The sequence below is a fragment of the Populus euphratica genome, unplaced genomic scaffold (assembly GCF_000495115.2).
Source record: "Populus euphratica unplaced genomic scaffold, PopEup_1.0 scaffold43.1, whole genome shotgun sequence".
Lineage (NCBI taxonomy): Eukaryota > Viridiplantae > Streptophyta > Magnoliopsida > Malpighiales > Salicaceae > Populus > Populus euphratica.
In genome coordinates, this window is record NW_011499889.1 from 798945 (window position 1) to 817073 (window position 18129).

General features: G+C 33.9%; 3 protein-coding genes across 3 annotated transcripts; 2 read left to right on the forward strand and 1 right to left on the reverse strand.

The window, feature by feature from the left end:
- The first annotated feature begins 973 nt into the window (after positions 1–973).
- LOC105130910 (ATP-dependent caseinolytic protease/crotonase family protein) lies at positions 974–4078 on the forward strand. The gene is made up of 8 exons (XM_011033639.1): positions 974–1127; positions 1201–1231; positions 1314–1549; positions 1979–2015; positions 2185–2465; positions 2604–2640; positions 2770–3041; positions 3186–4078. The coding sequence occupies exons 1-8, from the start codon at positions 1095–1097 to the stop codon at positions 3900–3902; spliced, it is 1644 nt and encodes a 547-aa protein (XP_011031941.1). The 5' UTR covers positions 974–1094; the 3' UTR covers positions 3903–4078.
- Positions 4079–6385: 2307 nt separating this feature from the next.
- On the forward strand, positions 6386–10124 carry LOC105130911 (ATP-dependent caseinolytic (Clp) protease/crotonase family protein). The gene is made up of 8 exons (XM_011033640.1): positions 6386–6722; positions 6828–6997; positions 7914–7988; positions 8405–8495; positions 8617–8668; positions 9029–9132; positions 9210–9286; positions 9767–10124. Exons 1-8 carry the CDS (start codon positions 6536–6538, stop codon positions 9941–9943), a joined length of 933 nt encoding a protein of 310 aa, XP_011031942.1. The 5' UTR covers positions 6386–6535; the 3' UTR covers positions 9944–10124.
- A 3456-nt stretch (positions 10125–13580) lies between these two features.
- LOC105130913 (carbamoyl-phosphate synthase small chain, chloroplastic-like) lies at positions 13581–17653 on the reverse strand. Its single transcript, XM_011033641.1, has 10 exons — positions 17387–17653; positions 17100–17232; positions 15868–15956; positions 15733–15793; positions 15555–15622; positions 15319–15447; positions 15126–15232; positions 14687–15034; positions 14228–14393; positions 13581–13873 (listed from the first exon to the last, which is right to left on the reverse strand). The coding sequence occupies exons 1-10, from the start codon at positions 17520–17522 to the stop codon at positions 13824–13826; spliced, it is 1287 nt and encodes a 428-aa protein (XP_011031943.1). The 5' UTR covers positions 17523–17653; the 3' UTR covers positions 13581–13823.
- Between the last annotated feature and the right edge of the window lie 476 nt (positions 17654–18129).

Consider the following 18129-nt stretch of genomic DNA (forward strand, 5'->3'; position numbering starts at 1 on the left):
ACCCGGATGAATAAATTGTTCAACTTGAAAAAGGTTGTGAATTGATTCAATTATCAATTTTAAAAAATCTTTTTAAGTTTTGTAGAAAAAACCAGGAAAATCAATTAAAAAATAACCAATTATAAAGTCGATAAAACATGAAATAACTTGGTTATTATAGAATTTGTTTAGCATTGTGATGGTTGTTGTATTTTAAAGTATATTTTGTTTATAAAATATTAAAATAGTCTTAAAATATTATAAAAATAATTTTAAATGTAATAACTTTTTTAAAAAATTATTTATTTTTTTAAAAAATTCATCATAAAAACAAACATGCTCATAATATCATGGTTTGATTCAAGCTTAATTTTTTTTTAATTTTCTTCTGATCTCTCGGTCATTAAACTTTCACTCTATTTTTTATTTATTTTATAAAAACATAAAAAAGGATTATTAGATTTTATTAAATAATAACATGTCCTTACATGTTGAGCTTGAATCTCGGTTCAACCTTGAGCGAACCCATTACTCTCGATGGTTAAATATCTGGATCAGTCATTGAAGGCAGGCCTGCCAAACCTTATTGTGTTGAGCTTGGGCTTGTCGGAAGAGCTGGGCTTCTGCCCAGCAGAATTCAATAAAAAAAAACAGGCGCCAAAAGAGTCCCGCTAGGTTTCAAAAGGTGAAAAAAAATCCTAATTACAGAGAAAAATACAAAACCCCACAGTTCCCCCGAGAACTTGACGCGCCCCATATGAAGGCAAACACACACTAGCATCCATAAAAACCATGAATCCAAGATAAAGAAACAGTTTTTGTTCTTGATCTTTCTTCTTGTTCATACCCTAAATTTAGTCTTTAGAGTTCTTTCTTTTTATACTCCTAGCTAGGGCTTGGAGTTTTGATCAGTCTTTAGTTTCTTCATTATTTAATACTTAGCTTGAAGTTTCGATCAGTCTTTAGTTTCTTCATTATTTAATACTTAGCTTGAAGTTTCGATCAGTCTTTAGTTTCTTCATTATTTAATACTTACTATAGCCCCCGGTCAATCTCCTTGTAGTATTTGTATTGTATGCGATAGATAGATAGATTGACATTGAGATCAATCTCTAATGGACAACACCTCTGATTCTGATTCTCAGGCGGTACGCATCTTTTCTCTCTCAAACCCAAACCTCCCCATTTCTAGTTATGACCTTTCCCACTTACTTTATGCAGGTTCCTGATTCTTCTTTGCCGCTTCCTTCTGGTACCTATCCATTTTCTTGAGTAAAAAGCAATGTATTCTGAAATGGGTATGTAACCAAGTTTCTTCATATGGTTTCTTGCAGAGCCACCTGATATAAGAAACTGGTTTCCTAGTTACCAGTATGAATCTTTTGTTTTGGATACTTATGATGTTTTTGGAGGTCCTATTCTTAAGGAAACTGACTTTGAGTGTTCGAGAGATGGGTGTCTTTGCATTGAAGAGGGAAATAAAGGTAAGGAAACAATTTCTTGCGACGCCACAAGAATCGGTAACAACAGCAGTGATGATAATCAGCATGAAGATCAGTCTTTTAATAAGGTAGGTATAATTACTGACCTCTTACTTTCTTGCACATAAATTTCTCTTAAAAATTGGAAATTACTACCAATCCATATCTTTTATCGAATGGATGATTGCTGTAACTTGTAATTTGGGTCTGGATTTAGTGTTGTATTTCATTGACACAATCATGGATGGGTGAGGTCCTTACCTGTGGTATTTACTATATTTAGGACACTTCAATAATAGGCTTCCTGTCAATAGCATACCGTTGTTTTGGTTAGGATAAAATTGATTGATTTAGATTTGAAGATCGTGATCTTGTCACCGGCAATGACTTGGGTTCTTGGCGTGCCTTATTTAGCATAATCATGTATTTGTATCTTCTAGTTTGTTTAAGTTATAAATCAAATAATTATATGCTAAAAGTTCTCATATCTAACACACTTTCTTATTCTTTCGTTATAGATGCCCGATTCTCTGTGCTCATTGTCTCTCCTCTCTGGTTAGTACCGATTCCTTTTTGTGCTTGGTTTGATGGAATTTGAGCAAATTCTAGGCTGATAATGTGATCTAAGAACGAAAAGATACCTTCAATTCTCACCATTCTGTCCTTAAAGTAAATAAACTAGGGACACGAAACCATTTTAAACTTATTTTGTCTCTTTTATCAGAGCCTCCTGACATCAGAAACTGGTTTCCGAGCTATGATTATGAATCTCCTGTTCTGGATACAGCGGAATATTTTAACGAATCTGTTATTAAAGAAAGTGAAGGTGAGAAGGATGGATTTGCTAATGAAGAGAGTAAGAATAGAAGAGAAGAAAAGGCTGGGGATTTGAGAAACTCTGGAAACAACAATGAAGTACGTGCTAATGAGAAGCCATCCTCAAATGGGTCCATTAAGTGTAAGAGTTCATTTGGAGATGTTTGTGACGACAAGCCTTTAAGTAAGGTGCATTTGCTCAATCCATCGTTCTTACTTGTGTTACATTGATCACAATCACACTCACTGTTGATATTCTTAAACTTTTTGCGCAAATTCTCAGTTATCATATTGTGTTTGAAGTTAGTTAATATTTGAATGTTGCAGGTTCCAAATTCTTCTCAATCATCCTCATTCCTTTCTGGTTAGTAGCACTTTCAGAACATGCTTCCTGGCTTTACTGAATCAACGAAAGCTGAAAACAAAGGAAGTGAAAAATCTAAACTAGCTAATTATAGGGTAATAACGTTGTTGTGTGTCTCTTGTCTGCCAGAGCCACCTGACATAAGGAACTGGTTCCCCAGCTACGTGTATGAATCACCTGTGCTGGGTGAAAGCGTTGGATTTCTTCATGACAAAACTGCACGCGAGGGTGATGAATTTGCTAATCAAGACAGCAAGCGAGATAAAGAAACGAATTTATGGAAATTAGGACAAAACAGAAGTTCGGATGAAATTGAACACTCAAATGGATTTTTGAAGTTCAATGCCTCCTTGGGAGAACATAAACAGGAAAAATTCTTGAATAAGGTTTCTCCCTCTCAGGTCAGCTTTGACATGTTTGACAGGTTTTATAGCTAATATCTTTCTTTTCAGCATGAGGGTGTTTTAGCTGGTCTCAAGGGGAAGGGGTTGTTTTTTTTTAGTGATTCTCCAAGTCATTTCGTACATCCACTTTTCACATCACAGGACTCTTGGGATGTTGAGAAAGAGGGCTCATCTATTCTGGAAAATCTGCACCATGAAGGGAAGCTTAGCATGGAAGATGAATCAGTCCTGAGCCATGCTATTGTTCCAACCAAAGATGTTGAGAAACCAAGCTTGAGGTTAGAAGTGCCTCCATTTAAACAGCCACAGATGCAAAATCTAGCGCAAGAAGTTGGTTTTATGTCAGTCACGAGTAATGTGAGATCAAGCGATAAATCTGCAACAAAGCTGAACTGCAGGAAGGATTCCGCAGAAAACTTGGTAAAAGCTCAAACAGAAATTGAACTTGTATCTCCTCGGGGCAATGTGAAGTTTGTTCGAGGTGCCGGAGTTTTTTCAATGAGTCAGTCAACCCATGGAAGGAGCAATAACAAAGAAAATGAAGGAAAAGAAGCTCAACGAAATGGTTTTGTTACAACAAGGAAGAGTAGAATTGAGAAACCAAATGCTGAAAATTCTTTGGACATGCAAAGGCAACAACAGATTTTGTTGGAATGTCCAAAAGGTAGAGGGATGACTTCAAGAGATGGTGAAAAGTATGCCTCGGTAAAAAGAAAGGTGCTATCAGAAGTTTCCAATCATGAACTCCCTGATGTGATTGGAGTCACTGGAAAATGGAAGTGTCCTCAGAAGAGTAAGCCAAATTTTGGACCTCCTATGAAGCAGCTTCGACTTGAACGATGGGTTCATAGGCTATAACAGCTTTAAGTTGAAAATCCTGTAGAGAACTTGTAATTGGATGATACACGATGACCTGGGCTCTGGGTCAACAACTTTGATTTTTTTTTTTTTTCACATCTCTTTTTTCTTAACTACAGGATCTCGATAAGTGTATCATTTTGAGCCCATAGTGTCAGACCCACACCTCTACGCCTCTATAAGGCCTACGACGGTCGGACTACAGTCATAATCGGCTATATAGTTTTAATTATTTTTTAAATAATTTTTTATATTAAAATATATGTTATTTTTAAAAATTATTTTTATATTAATACATCAAAATAATTTAAAAATACAAAAAATATTAATTTTAAATAAATAATTTTTTTAAAAAAATTAATTTTTTTAAAATATAAAAACAAATCAGCCTTGAACCAATCCAATTGAGTATAATAAAATATAAAGAGTGATTCAATCATTATTCTCCAATTTCCACAATCACATGCCAAACCCTAAAAATAACCTTTATAAAAAGAGTAGTTCGTTGTTTATCAAAAACAATTGATAGTACTGTATATAATATATATATCCATTAGAAACCCGCTCTCCCTCTTACCAAAAGAACCCAGATCATCGAATTGATTGAAGATTCGTCCATTGCAGAGTAGAAGTTGAGCTCCAGCACAAATTCAATTTTGCTTAACAAGGTATCGCCAAAGTCAGATCGAATTTGGGCTTGAGATTGTCTTCTTCATTGCATTCTAACTTGTGTTGTTCGTTTAACAGGTCTATTGTTTGGAGCTTTGGATGATCCATAGAAGTGAAAGAATAAGTTATGTTCTTCATTAATAAAGCAGTAGAGATTTGAGCTTGGTTTGGTCGTGTATCTAGTTGTGTTTCAATTTATTTATTTAATTGGTCTATTGTTTAGAATGTTTTTGCTCGACCAGTCTGAGAAAGTTGTCTTAGCTGAGCCTGGCAAGCATCTCGGATCCAATCTAGGGAGTTATATAGGAAAACCTGAATCTTATTTCTCATCACATAAAAATTGATGAACAACTACGAAGGGGATGGGATTGGTATGTTTCTTTTTTAACTATACAAATCAAAAAACCTATTTGGTTTTATAAAATTTTTAGAGTATATTATACAGATTCTTTCATTTTCACTGTACAGATTAAAATTAAATATTCCATAATTATTTTAAATACCAATCCTTACTTTCTTTTAAGACTAATAAAAGGAAATGTAAAAACAATGGTTAGTTTTGCAGAAAAGTGTTCGTTAGTGCGGTAGTTGCTCTGTTTCATCTAAATCAATAAAATTAATTGTTTGGTTGTCAATTAAATTATAGTTTTTAAGTGTGGGATCCATTGAATAGTTTATGTGGAACATCTTGCTTCAGCTTTTCTCAAGGCCATACCTCAGTTATTTTTCTTCTCTCTAGTAAATTTTTTTGAAGAAAAGGAGAGTGAAAGAAACATTACTGTAAAGATATATCAAAATAGCTTTATCTTCTTTTCATTTGAAATCTTTGGGGTAGCAGCATGAAGTATGAAGCACTTGGAAAGAGCGAAATAATTCAATTTTTAGATATCAAAGACAACCCTCATGCATTGTAGCTATAACTATTAAAAGGATGCTAACAAGTATTGAGCATGCGAAGTTTGCTTATATGGATCAAGATAGCAACAAAAAACGAGTGCAATATGTAGAGTGATAGTATCCTTCCATGAATGGGATAAAATTAAATGTGAATGGTTATAGTAAAAGCAACCCAGGATTTTAAAAGATAACTTGAGTACACGGTGTCAGGGTTTTGCTATTAATATAGATAATTTTAAAAGATAACTTGGGTACATGATGTAAGGGTTTTGCTATTAATATAGATATTTGTTGATTAATCAAGGGAGATATTATGCATCTTTATCACTGGTTTGAAATTAGTTTAGTCTACTGAATTTAGACATGTCATTTTAAAATCGAACTCTTCATTAATAGTTTAGCTAATTACAAAATTAACTATTCAGATAGATAAGTTATAAAAGCAAGGGAGCTTATAACCATGGATTGAGAGGCCTGAAGTCAAAACACATTTAGAAATACTAATACAATAGTAGATTGATTAACAAATTATGATGTTATTAAAAACTTAATTAATAAAGATAATTGGATTATTCAGGATTTCAGGATTGTTTTTTACATTATATTATGATCTTATTAGATTCATTCTTCCTCGTTTAATATAGTTTTTTTTTCTAAGGCTTTAAATCTTGATTTTCAACCTAATATATATATCCAAGAGTAAATTGATAGTTTTACTCCATAATAATAATAATTTATTAATAATAATATTATTTTTTAAATTAATATGAATATCTAAGATAGATTACGCATAACATAATTAATTTTATAAATTTTAAAATTAATAATATATAAATTTTTAATAGTTATTATTTAAACAACAAAATACTTTAACTTAATATTATAAAAACAAATCTCTTAATCCTAATTCTTATGCTTAGATGATTATTATTAGTGATGTTGATGATGATCGGTAAGGCCATCCCCAGCAAAAATCAAAGAAATAAAACCCGAACCTGTCTCTCTGTTCCCGTCTAAACTCCCCCCAAAATCTGTCCAAATCTTTCAAGAATCAAAGAAACGGGCAAATGGGTACTTTAACTGCTCTAACAAGATCATTGAGTCATCGCTGCGTGAAAAATTCGAAATCGTATAACTTGCCGAATCCTTACATTTACAGCAACGGTCATCAGTACCAAACCCATAGAACCTTCATCTTGGAATCCCTATCCTATGAATCAGTCAAGCTTCGAAGGTTGTCAGATTCGGATTCTGGTGAAAATCCCACCTCAAACTCTCTGCATTAGTGTTCGGTTCTGTACTCCCTTTTGTTTTAGATCGTTTAAATATGAACCTAATTGAGTTTCGTTACTAAAACAGGGATTGTTGAGGTTAATTTGGATAGGCCTGCAGCGAAAAATTCAATTGGGAAGGAAATGTTAAGAGGGTTACGCAACGCTTTTGAAACAATCGAAAGTGATGAATCTGCTCAGGTTGTTTTGATTTGCAGTTCGGTTCCAAAGGTTTTTTGTGCTGGTGCTGATTTAAAGGTAATGCTTTCACTCTTTGGACTTTGATTTTTCTCTTTCCTCAACAATAGTTGGGGATTTTGTTTGTTTAAGACTTTTTGCCATGTCACGAAAGGTCTGATGTCATTATATCCCAAAAGAAAGAGACTTCATGGAAAGCAACTTGCCCTTTTAGCTGAAAACTTACAGCAGACAATTAGAAAGTAGAGGAGACTTCATCTCTTTGAGTTTCTAAGTTCTAATCTTAAAGTCTAGTTGGGTTGTTTAGATTCTCTGTACATTTTACTGGACTGATGGCAAATAGTCAACAATTTCTTTCTTTTGAATCTCGTCCCACTCTTTGGTTCAACACAACTATGGAAGTGATATGCTAAACTAGAAAAAACAGCATCTTATGGTTCCTAGTTTGAAGGTCTTTAATAACCTTGGCTGATTACAACAAGCCGACCCTCAATATAACATGACTTGCAAATTCTCCTGTAAAATTTGAGAATGATATAGTGGATCAAAAGTTAAGCCATTTCCGTCAAAAGTTAAGTCATTTGGCACGACTAAACCTCTTGTTGGCTTAAACTTGTCCATCTAGTCTATAAATGTCTGTGCTAGGCTTTCCCCGTGGTCCAATTGCAACAGTTCTGTATCTGCCTGTTCAGATCCTCCTGCATCACTTTCACCCTCATAGAATTTAAGTTTTCAGGTTCTCTGAACTCACTTATGGGCTGTGGCTCATATTCTCTATGTTCAGAAGCACATTGAGGCTTTTCGTGTGGTCGTTTAGTGATTTTTGTTGTTCTTATTTCCCCATCTGCTAGTTATTTCTTTCTTTCTTGTAAGGATGACAGTAGCAATAGTATTTCCTCTAGGAAACTGCAAGTCTGCACATATATTTGGTAGCGAATCAGATACCTGACTGATCTGCCTTTGATTGGATTGGCAGGAGCGCAAGACAATGACTCCATCTGAAGTTCAAAATTTTGTGAACTCATTGCGATCTATGTTCTCATTCATAGAGGTGGTTCCTTATAATTGTCTACATCTTTTCTAATAGTTATTTATGTTTTGTTGTTACTTGAACATTGTAGATAGTTGATTTGAGAATGTGTTTGTGAGACTTGGTCTGAGGGGAACAGTTACAGGGGTGGGTTCCAAGTCCACATATGGATGAATTGTGTATGTGTTGTTCAAATTCTAGTTCTCCAGGAATGCATGAAATTCTTACAGCTCATCTTTACAATGCTATCCGTGACCTTTTGTTCAAAGATTTGAATTTTGCATGTAGCCAACTCCTTCAAAACTTTCCACCTATACTATAGCCCAAGAATGTTAGATCCATGAGTTTATTATAAGATGTCTTTATGTAAGTGCATTTGTCTCAACTTCTTTCTCCTCCTTGACCACTTAATAAGCAACATGTTTCTGTAAATGTAGGCACTCCGTGTTCCTACCATAGCTGTTATTGAAGGAGTAGCATTAGGTGGTGGACTTGAAATGGCTTTGACATGTGATCTTCGGATATGTGGTAGTTGCAGATTTAGTCTCTCACACATTTGCCACACTGAACAATATTTTCTTATGTAAAATTATATCTTGATAATCGATACATGATTCTCACATCTCTATGCCCTTTATCAATGATTCAGGAGAAGATGCAGTATTGGGCTTGCCAGAAACAGGACTTGCCATAATTCCTGGGTATTTACTATATTTTGTTTGTCATTCATAGTTAGTTACCTGGAACTACATGTTCTTTTCTTTTTTTTTATTTGATTGCAAGTTTGCTTGTTCCACGGAAAAGAAAAGGACATCCATCGTTCTTTATAAATATATGCAACCATGGATGCATAGTATCTCCTGAACTTATTGCCGGAGAAATTCTGTTCTGCAACTGAGTTTTTCCTGCCTATTATTGATGAAGAACTGTACCTGTAATGGACTTCTAATATGTTAAAATTTAACATTCTTCGTTGTGCTTTAGAAGCCCTCATAAGTTTTATTGGAAATTGGCTGCTTAGTGATAGATCATCCTCTCATGGAATCTTTGGTCTTTAATAGTGCAGGTGGGACTCAAAGACTTCCTAGGTTGGTAGGAAAATCACTGGCAAAGGAACTGATATTTACTGGCCGCAAGATTGGTGGTAGAGAGGCTATGCCAATGGGTATGTTTACTTGGTAGCTGCTTAGAATTTTTCTTTTTTTGATTCATATTTGGCAATGAAGTCTTGTTATGTTTCAGGGCTTGCCAATTACTCTGTCTCTGCTGGTGAAGCTCATTCAAAAGCACTTGAAATTGCCCGGGAGATTATTCAGAAGGTACACATCATATACCTCAAGGATTTTTCTCACACAAAATAGAAGTGCAGCTCTGCACTCTGCAGAACCGCTGTTGTTGAAAATAGAAGACTAAATCTCTGCTATAACTTAGAATACTCAAAACTCGTAAGTTTTAAATGCTAATTCAAGACAGGAAATTCTGGTAGGTCTAAGGTCCTGTGTATTTAATGTCATGCTTAACCAAAAGCATGGGACTAGAATCCCATCATTTAACTTTAAAACTCTTTTCTAGTGGGACTGGGAAAATGATTTTAAAGATGTTTGGCACTTCCAGAAATGCATTGATGATCCTTTATTCTCTGGATTGAATTGGTTTAAGGGGCTCCTTGCTGTTAACTTTGGATACTGAAATGATTTGATGGCCATATGCACAGCATTTCAAGGGATGTAGAACACAGAGCACTAATTTGTTACTTTCTGTTTGTTGCGCACACTTTGACCTGTGTGTACTCTTGACAGGGTCCAATAGCAATTAGGATGGCAGAAAAGGCTATCAATGAGGGACTTGAGATAGATTTACCATCAGCTTTGGAATTGGAAGAAGAGTGCTATGAACAGATCTTGAACACAAGAGATCGTTTGGAGGGCTTGGCAGCATTTGCTGAAAAGAGGAAACCAAGGTACAGAGGGGAATAAAATTAACAAAAGAATTTCTGGACAAGTTTCTGGGGATTGATTGTCATTCTTCCTATAAATTATGCCAATGAGGAAATGTTAATGCCAGGCGGCATTTGATATGTATATTGTTGATAAAGAGAATAGTAAGCATTTATCGTATCTTTCATAATCAATTTGGTGATGAATGTTTTGTTGGTTATTTTAAAAGCTGTCTAATTAGTGAGATAACTAGTATCTGTGGCCCGTAATTCGCCACAGACCTGGCTATTTTTCTTTGCACAAAAAGTATTGTTCAGCACAAGTGTATCTTAAAAAAAGAAGAAAAATACATGGGGTTATAAACTTATGAACTTGATTGAGTTAAATAAATTGATTTTATTTTAATTTGATAAAAAAATGCGGTAAATTAATCATTATTTTTTAAATAATTAGGATAAAATGAGAAAAAAGATATTTTTTCAAGAGAATAAATGATATATTTTAATTTATCACCTATTGAATATGAAAGAATAAAATTGGATAAAAATGACATAAAAAACCAGTTTTTGTTAATATGAGTTAATATAATAAATTTATAATCATGATAATTAGGTTAAGTTAACCCCACATGTCTTGCTAAATCTATAATGAGATTGGAATAAAATGATTATAAAAAAAAATATTAAAGGATAAAATTTTAAAAAAAAATATTATATAAAATGATTCAAAAAATAGTAATTAAAAGAGTGATGATAAAAATTAGAAAAAGAAAAAATTATATTTGCTTAAAGGGTGAAATTGAAAAGAAAAATTAATTTGGTAAAAAGACCTAATAATATCAAAAGAATTAGGATTAAAATTAACATAAAAGATAAAAATAATGTTTTGATTAAATGATAAAATTGAAAAGAATAATAACTTTTATAAAAGAGTAAAAAAAATTAGAAATTAAAAAATAAGGATCAAATTGAAAAATAAATAAAACTTTTATAAAAAGATCAAGATCAAAAATTAAAAATCAAAATAATAAAAACTGAAGTTAAAATACTAACAAAATAAAAGGTTAGGTTGTAATTTTCAAGAAAAAAAAAGGGGGGGTGGGGGAAAGACTTGCCAATGATAAATTAAAACAACACTAGTGGAAGATATTTTGGACTTTAAAGGGCACTTTACAAGCGGCTCAAAATATGTTAGCTTTTCGTGAGCTGTCTAAAATGTATTAGTATCTCTCACACACCTATATATATTTTTTGTTTTTTATATTTAAAAAAATAATAAATTGCTTCTAATATGCATGTTAATATAAAAAAAAAATCTTTGGTAGAAGATTAAAAAGCCCTTTGAGGTTAATTTTAATTTTTTGACTTTTAATAATATTTTGATTGTTTAATTATGTTTTTGAGTTATTTTTATATATTTGATAAAATACAAAATTGCTATTCATATGATATAATAATAATGAAAGAGACATTTCGAACGTACTGGTATAATAATGAAAGAGACATTTCGAACGTACGAAATTGCCCTTGAGATTGGTATTGAAATTTTTGCATTTAAGGGTATTTTAATCTTTTTATCATGTTTTTAAAATGAAAAAAGACATCATTGCCCCTGATCAATGGAAAGATTTTAATGCTCCAGTAATAAAATTTCAATGATCTCAGAGAATGCTATATTAGAAAAAAGATATGGATTTAAGGTCTTAATCTAGGAACAGGTTCTACTCTTTACCAGCAAGCTCCTCTTAGGGATCCTTCCAGAGTCAAACCATCTGCATTAAGCTATCTTCCAATCTTACCCCATTTTTGTAAATTTACTGCTAAGAGATGTCTCCAGATTTTCTCTAGATGACTAGCTCAATATATTAAATACACTAAAGAAACAATATGATCCTTCTGTAGCGTGAGTTTGCTTTATAGGACTTGGAAAGAATTTCCACTGCCATAATTTATGCAGAAGAACTTTTCTGTCAGTATAGAAAGCATCGTTCTTGATAATCACCATGACTTTGACGTGCCCTAAATTAGATCTGTTTGATTAGGAAAACGAGTAACGCGTTTATTATGATTTACTGATTTGAAACAAGGCTACTTTTGAGAACAAACATCTAATGTTTCTCGACGCCAATGTGAGCCACAACCCGAAACTTAGCTAACAATTGACTTATCTTTTTCCAGATATGGAGGTGAGTAAATGGCTGGAAAAACTCCTCGTTTAGATTGAATATAAACGTTGATACTTGTAGAAATTGAAACTCTGAACTTACTATTCAGTCAAGGTATCATTGAATTTCAGAAGATAGTTATGCGAAACTGTCATATTGCTAGAATCAGTAGCAGCTACATCCTTCATTCAGCCAACAAGCACATTGTATAGTTTACGTGGTTTGACATGATTTGTTACTGGAAAAAAAAATTCATTCACAGGACAAAGCAATCTGTTGTATGTGCAAATAATGGTTGTAGATTCCAGTGGAATGGATAAGTCCTTAAGAGTTGAAGCATTTTTTTCCTTTTATTCTTAGAAGCTTAGCTTGTCATTCACCAAAAGACATTTGAAATCATATGGTTTACAAGGGGACTTTCCGTTATTCATACCGGAGAAGTACTCAGACATTTGTTTTCACAAAAGGCTAGAGACACTTCTTCAGGATGAATAACTTGAGCCATGATGAAGAGGATCTTAATAGGAGGGTGTTTTACATGATAGATGCATATAGTAATAGCATGGAAACATGTGCTGTTGGTAGAAGTGCCGAGCAGGAACTTGACACGGGAGAAAACCTTGATTACGAAGTGGATGCTGTTGACATGGAAAAAGAGCCAAACAATGGATGAGTCCTGATTGTAGAAAGAAGACCATATCATCATCCCTTCTTTTAAAGATGTTTTCATGAATAATAAACATTTGACAGTATTTCTGCTGTTGTTGTAGACTTTCTTTTCCATTTTTTATATTCTTTTTGAGTAATAAACACTTACTGAATGACATTTAGTTCTATGTTTTTTCATTGCATGATTTTAGTAGAGTTGGTCATAAAGAAATGAGATTTGCTCAAGACTGAGACCAGCACACTCCTTTTATCACCAGGATTCAGAACTAACTGTATTCTTCACGTGAAAAATCAGCTAATAATTTCCTCTTAAATTTGTCTTCATGAGTTACTGTAACGAAGCCGCTATGAGTCTTCGCTCTCCAGTGGCTGCAATTTTCTACAACACTCAAATGCTGACTGTGTTTTTACATTATGCGAACACAAGGAAGTTTCTTGAGATTCTAGAATGGATGGAAACAGGCCAAAATTAACTTCTGAGAGAAACAAAGCAACATCAGATGAACAATATAGTTCTTGTACGTTGCAGAAGGACAAGTTTCCTTTATTGAGCAACTATAGATTTTATAGGAAGTTGTTAAAGAATGCTTTAAAATCTTAACTGGACCTTGTATGGAATCCAATTATACAGAAAGGATACAAGGCTCAAAAGGAATAAGATTGAGATTGGTTGCAGGAACTCCTGAAATAAACATGACCATATCTCCATTACTGAATTCCGCCCTATGTTATGAATTTTACATGCAATGAGCTCTATATGTTCTGGAACCTTACATTAACGCAGGTTATTACCGTAAAATATATATATATACAGAAATGTGTTTATGCGTTGCTCTTCAGAAATCAGGGAAAAGAATAATCATTGAGAACGCCAAAATTCATCGAATTTCTTGTTGAACCAAATATAGGACATTATAAATCTACGACAATTTACATGGTACGTTCGAACCCATGAAACTTCTTTAATGGTCTCCGACGGAAAAACATAAATTATCTCGACTATTTCGTACAGACCAACAAAACTGATAGCAAGACAACCCTGAGATTATTACCGTCTCTTCTTCCCACAATCAGAGACATTTCTGCTTATGCCTTTTGTTTTACTTTCTTCATTAACTCCATGAATTCTCCAAAAACTGCAGCAAGAAAGCACTAGGTTGAAATGATGTGCAGGAAATTACATCATATTTTAATATAAGCATTGAGGTGAAGATGATGACAACGTTGATCATAATGCAATGATGATGCATCATCATCAACAAGAAGAAAAATGATTAAACACCACCCAGCTTCACTTGTGGGCAGAGGGAAAAGCTAAAATGAAGCGAGGATAGGACTTATTTAAGCTTTGTGCTCTCCCTCTCCCTTGCAGTCGTATAGAGGAATTACTTGAGAATTGCATTAGTGAGAAGTAATATCATGTTGTGCATAGAAAGGCAAGAAATGGAATAAAAAGGAACAAGTAAAATAAAAGAAAGGACTTTGATTACCAGAATCTGAATCATGAGGTCCTGGTGATGCCTCTGGGTGATATTGAAGAGACATGACATTTAGCACCGGAAAAGCAAGACCAGCACAGCTTCCATCGTTAAGATTAATGTGTGTCACTTCCACACCTTCGGGAAGTGATGCAGGGTCAACTGCATAGTTGTGATTCTGCCACATTACCAGTTGCATGTTAGAATGTGACTAGAATGGAAAAAAAGGAGAGCTCTCCCTTAATGCATGCAACCATGTGCACATACGGTCTTAACCATTGCATTCTAATTTCTAATTCAAACATTGAGTTGAAAATCCATGAGGGATAAAATCATTATGCTTATTCGTTGATATCTAATGAATTAACTTTGGCATTCAGTAAAAATCAAACCTGCTTTTGATGTTTTCATGACTTTCACCATTCAAATATTGGAAATTTATTTAAACAGGTCACTGCTGAGCAAACTCACCTGGGCACTAATTTCTACACGGTTTGCAAGAAGGTTGCGGACGGGATGATTTCCTCCATGGTGGCCAAACTTCATCTTAAAGGTTTTACCACCCAATGCCTGACCAAGCAACTGATGGCCCATACAAATTCCAAAAACAGGAACCTTTCCCAGCAATTCCTTGACTGTTTCAACAGCATAAGGAACTGCAGAAGGGTCTCCAGGTCCATTGCTGAAAAGAACTCCGTCCGGATTCATCTTTAGAGTTTCTGATGCTGGCCAATTTGAAGGCACCACAGTGATTTTACAGCCATAGGATGCTAGGCGTCTGAGTATATTATGCTTGATCCCAAAATCAAATGCAATGACCTTCAATCCAAGAATAAGCAAGAGAAAGAGTAAGATCAACTTGTAAACAAAGATCTTCAACTAAAAACAAACCATGGCGAGTCATACTAACATGGTAAATCTCTCCTCTTCCCTCGCAGTTAAAGGCCCACTCTAGATCTGTTTTGTCAACCCATTCATAAGGGGCAGTGCAAGAGACGCCGCTTATCAAATCAATACCTGGAAAATTGAACCAGTAAAAGTGAGAACTACCAATATTCAGCAATACTCACAACCATATCTGTCAAGTAAACTGAATCTTTTACCTTCTATGTCCCATGAGCGAGACATTTTTAAAAGTTCCTCATCTGTCTTTGATTCTTCTGTGGTTAGGACACCGACAAGGCTTCCGTCTTGCCTCAATCTGCGGGTGATTGCACGTGTGTCAACATCATCTGTCATATATGAAAACAGCATCAAGTAGAAAGGTTAAGATTTAACGACAAGCAAAGCAGGACAATAATCAGAAAACAGAGTATCAACAAAGTGAAATTTAACATACATATTCCCATGATGTTCCTTTCAAGCAAGTAATCACCAAGTTCTTTTGTGCACCTCCAATTCGACGTACTGAATCCATTTATTAGATAGTTTCAACAAACATAATAACAAAAGATGCAAAACTAGATATGTCAAGTAAGATGGAGCTGATTAGAAAGCACTGGAAGAAGAAACAGCACCTGATACTTAAGCTCCTGATAACAAGACCAGCAAGGAAACACTGCCTTGATTCCTCATCATCTGGTATGCAAGACATCAAATCAGATATATACTCCAGTGATATACTGACAATAATTGAAGGCCATTTCACCTACCAAAATTTACCCCTGTATTCCCAATATGTGGGTTCGTCATAAGAACAAACTGCCCAGCATAACTAGGATCTGTGAGGATTTCTTGATACCTAGAATGTGAATAAATATGAGATATATACTCAAATAATGAATAATGCAAAATTTTTAACAATTGAAACAGACATTGCACTTCACATGGGCTTGGAAAGCCACCATGGTAATGCTGCTTTAGCTTTTGGAAAAACTTTGAATTGGCATACATCTTTGTAGAGTTCACAGAAATTATTTAAGACTTGAACCAATCAGCTTGTTGCCATTTGACTGGCCTTCAAATAGGTATCACATATGCCTTCCTTTAATGTACCTGCATCCATGGTAAACCCCTTCTCTGTCCTGTAACGCACCTCAGACGTCGGTTTTTACAGGATTTCTATCTAAACCAAACAACAGAGTAGAATTCCTAGGATGGGAGGACTTGACAATTATCCTATTTTATTCTACCACTTCAAATGATCAATGTCTAAGCTCAGCTCGATATTATGGTGAATGTGTCAGTTCAGATCTAAATGCACAAAGCTAGAGTAATCTCAGTCCAAATATTTCAAACCTAAAGTTTTGAAACTGAGGAAAACTCTACCTTGTCGGAAAAAAAAACTGATTAACATCAAGGTTATTTTTACTAATTCAACTCAAGCTAGCATATCATAACAGAAAATACTCCACAATATTAAAAGATCATAATACCATAAAAAAAAGCCCCAAAAAATCATTAATAGCATATTTGGAACTCTTTGAATTCAATTCAATTCAGTTCAAAGCTTTTCATGAAATCTCATGTATGGAATCATTTTGAGTATTAAGAATTGAATTTCAAATAGAATTCAATCTCTAAAAAGTATACAAAACTAAATCAGAGGTCAAACCCTCTAATTTACAATTCCAAAGAGAAGTAATTTAATGTTAAAACTAGCTTTTCTAAAATACCATATACCCATCTTTTTTTGAGAGAGAGAACTTTAAAGAAATAAAATGAAAGTAATAAGGGCAATATAAAAAAAAAATGAATTGAATTTCATCTCTTTCAAACATGTGAATTCAACTTATTTATTAATTGAATTCAAATCAAACACTATAATTGAATTCAACTTATTTATTAACTGAATTCAAATCAAGGACTATAATTGAATTTAGTTAATAATTGATTTCAAACAAGCTGCAAAACTCAATTCTTTACGAAAAAGATGAAATCTTACCCTGTCAAAGAAGTATTGAAAACAACTTCACCGACTTGAGTTCCTCTAGCACCAAATGACTTAGCCCTCCAAATTGAACCGTCTTCAAGCACTAATCTAGCATCTGAAGTTTTCCAAGGTCTTTCCACCACACCTAAGAAACCAAAAAAGCCCCCAATTTTTCACATTTTCATGCAAGCATTCTCCACATTACACTCCGTTAAAACAACAAATCAACAATTTAGAATAACCACAGAAAAAATAACATTAAGAAGATAAAGGGTAAGTGAAACGGAAGAGGTTTTTACCAGTGGCAGCACCATCTGAGGAAGAAAGAGAAGATGCGCATTTAAGACTGAAAACCCTCAAAGATTTCACCTTTGGCTTTGGTTTTAAGAAGTTTTGTGTTGTTGGGGCGATAGGGCTTTTTATTGCAAGCTCCATTCTTTCTCTCTTTCTGTGCCTGTTTTGTTTGGGTTTTAGCTTCTGTGCGAGCGTGTGTGCTGCCTCTGCCTTTCTTTAATCACCAGGAGCCAGCATAAACCCTTGTGTTTCTTTTTGTGGCAGTGAAAGATGCTGATAGATGGAGAGACAGACTTGACTTGGGCTTTGGAAGATTACATTTGTTTAAATTTAGGCATAAAGCCCATTATAGATAGTTTATTTAGAGAGTATAGGCTTGATTTGGGCTGTAAGATTTCATTTATTTTAATAGCGGGCTCAAAGCCCATTACATAGAAACTTGAACATGTTGTTTGCAAACAATTGCTGTGTCCACTCTACCCTTGGTTTGGTTCTCAAAAGTCAAAACTTGTAATATGGGCTGGAGGGAGTTTGATTTGGGTCTAGGCTTTATATATAATGGGCCTAATTATGGAAAAGTCTACGAGGCCGACCTGTTTTGTTTTTATATTTTAAAAACTATTTATTTATTATATATTTTAAATTAATTTATTTTTATATTTTTATATTATTTTTACTAAAATCAAAAATAATTTTTAAAAAATAAAAAAATATTATATTAATATATTTTTAATTTATTACCCTTTAA

Bases quoted from the DNA above. Each gene is read 5' to 3' on its own strand.
- LOC105130910 (XM_011033639.1), top strand. From the start codon at position 1,095: ATGGACAACACCTCTGATTCTGATTCTCAGGCG. The intron at 2,641-2,769 runs GTTAGTAGCACT...CTTGTCTGCCAG, and splicing joins ATCATCCTCATTCCTTTCTG to AGCCACCTGACATAAGGAAC. The intron at 3,042-3,185 runs GTCAGCTTTGAC...TTCACATCACAG, and splicing joins ATAAGGTTTCTCCCTCTCAG to GACTCTTGGGATGTTGAGAA.
- LOC105130911 (XM_011033640.1), top strand. From the start codon at position 6,536: ATGGGTACTTTAACTGCTCTAACAAGATCATTGAGTCATCGCTGCGTG. The intron at 7,989-8,404 runs GTGGTTCCTTAT...CTGTAAATGTAG, and splicing joins CTATGTTCTCATTCATAGAG to GCACTCCGTGTTCCTACCAT. The intron at 9,133-9,209 runs GTATGTTTACTT...GTTATGTTTCAG, and splicing joins TAGAGAGGCTATGCCAATGG to GGCTTGCCAATTACTCTGTC.
- LOC105130913 (XM_011033641.1), bottom strand. From the start codon at position 17,522: ATGGAGCTTGCAATAAAAAGCCCTATCGCCCCAACAACACAAAACTTC. The intron at 15,623-15,732 runs GTGCTGTTTCTT...AAATGGATTCAG, and splicing joins ATCAGGAGCTTAAGTATCAG to TACGTCGAATTGGAGGTGCA. The intron at 15,233-15,318 runs GTAAAAGATTCA...TCAATTTTCCAG, and splicing joins TCGCTCATGGGACATAGAAG to GTATTGATTTGATAAGCGGC.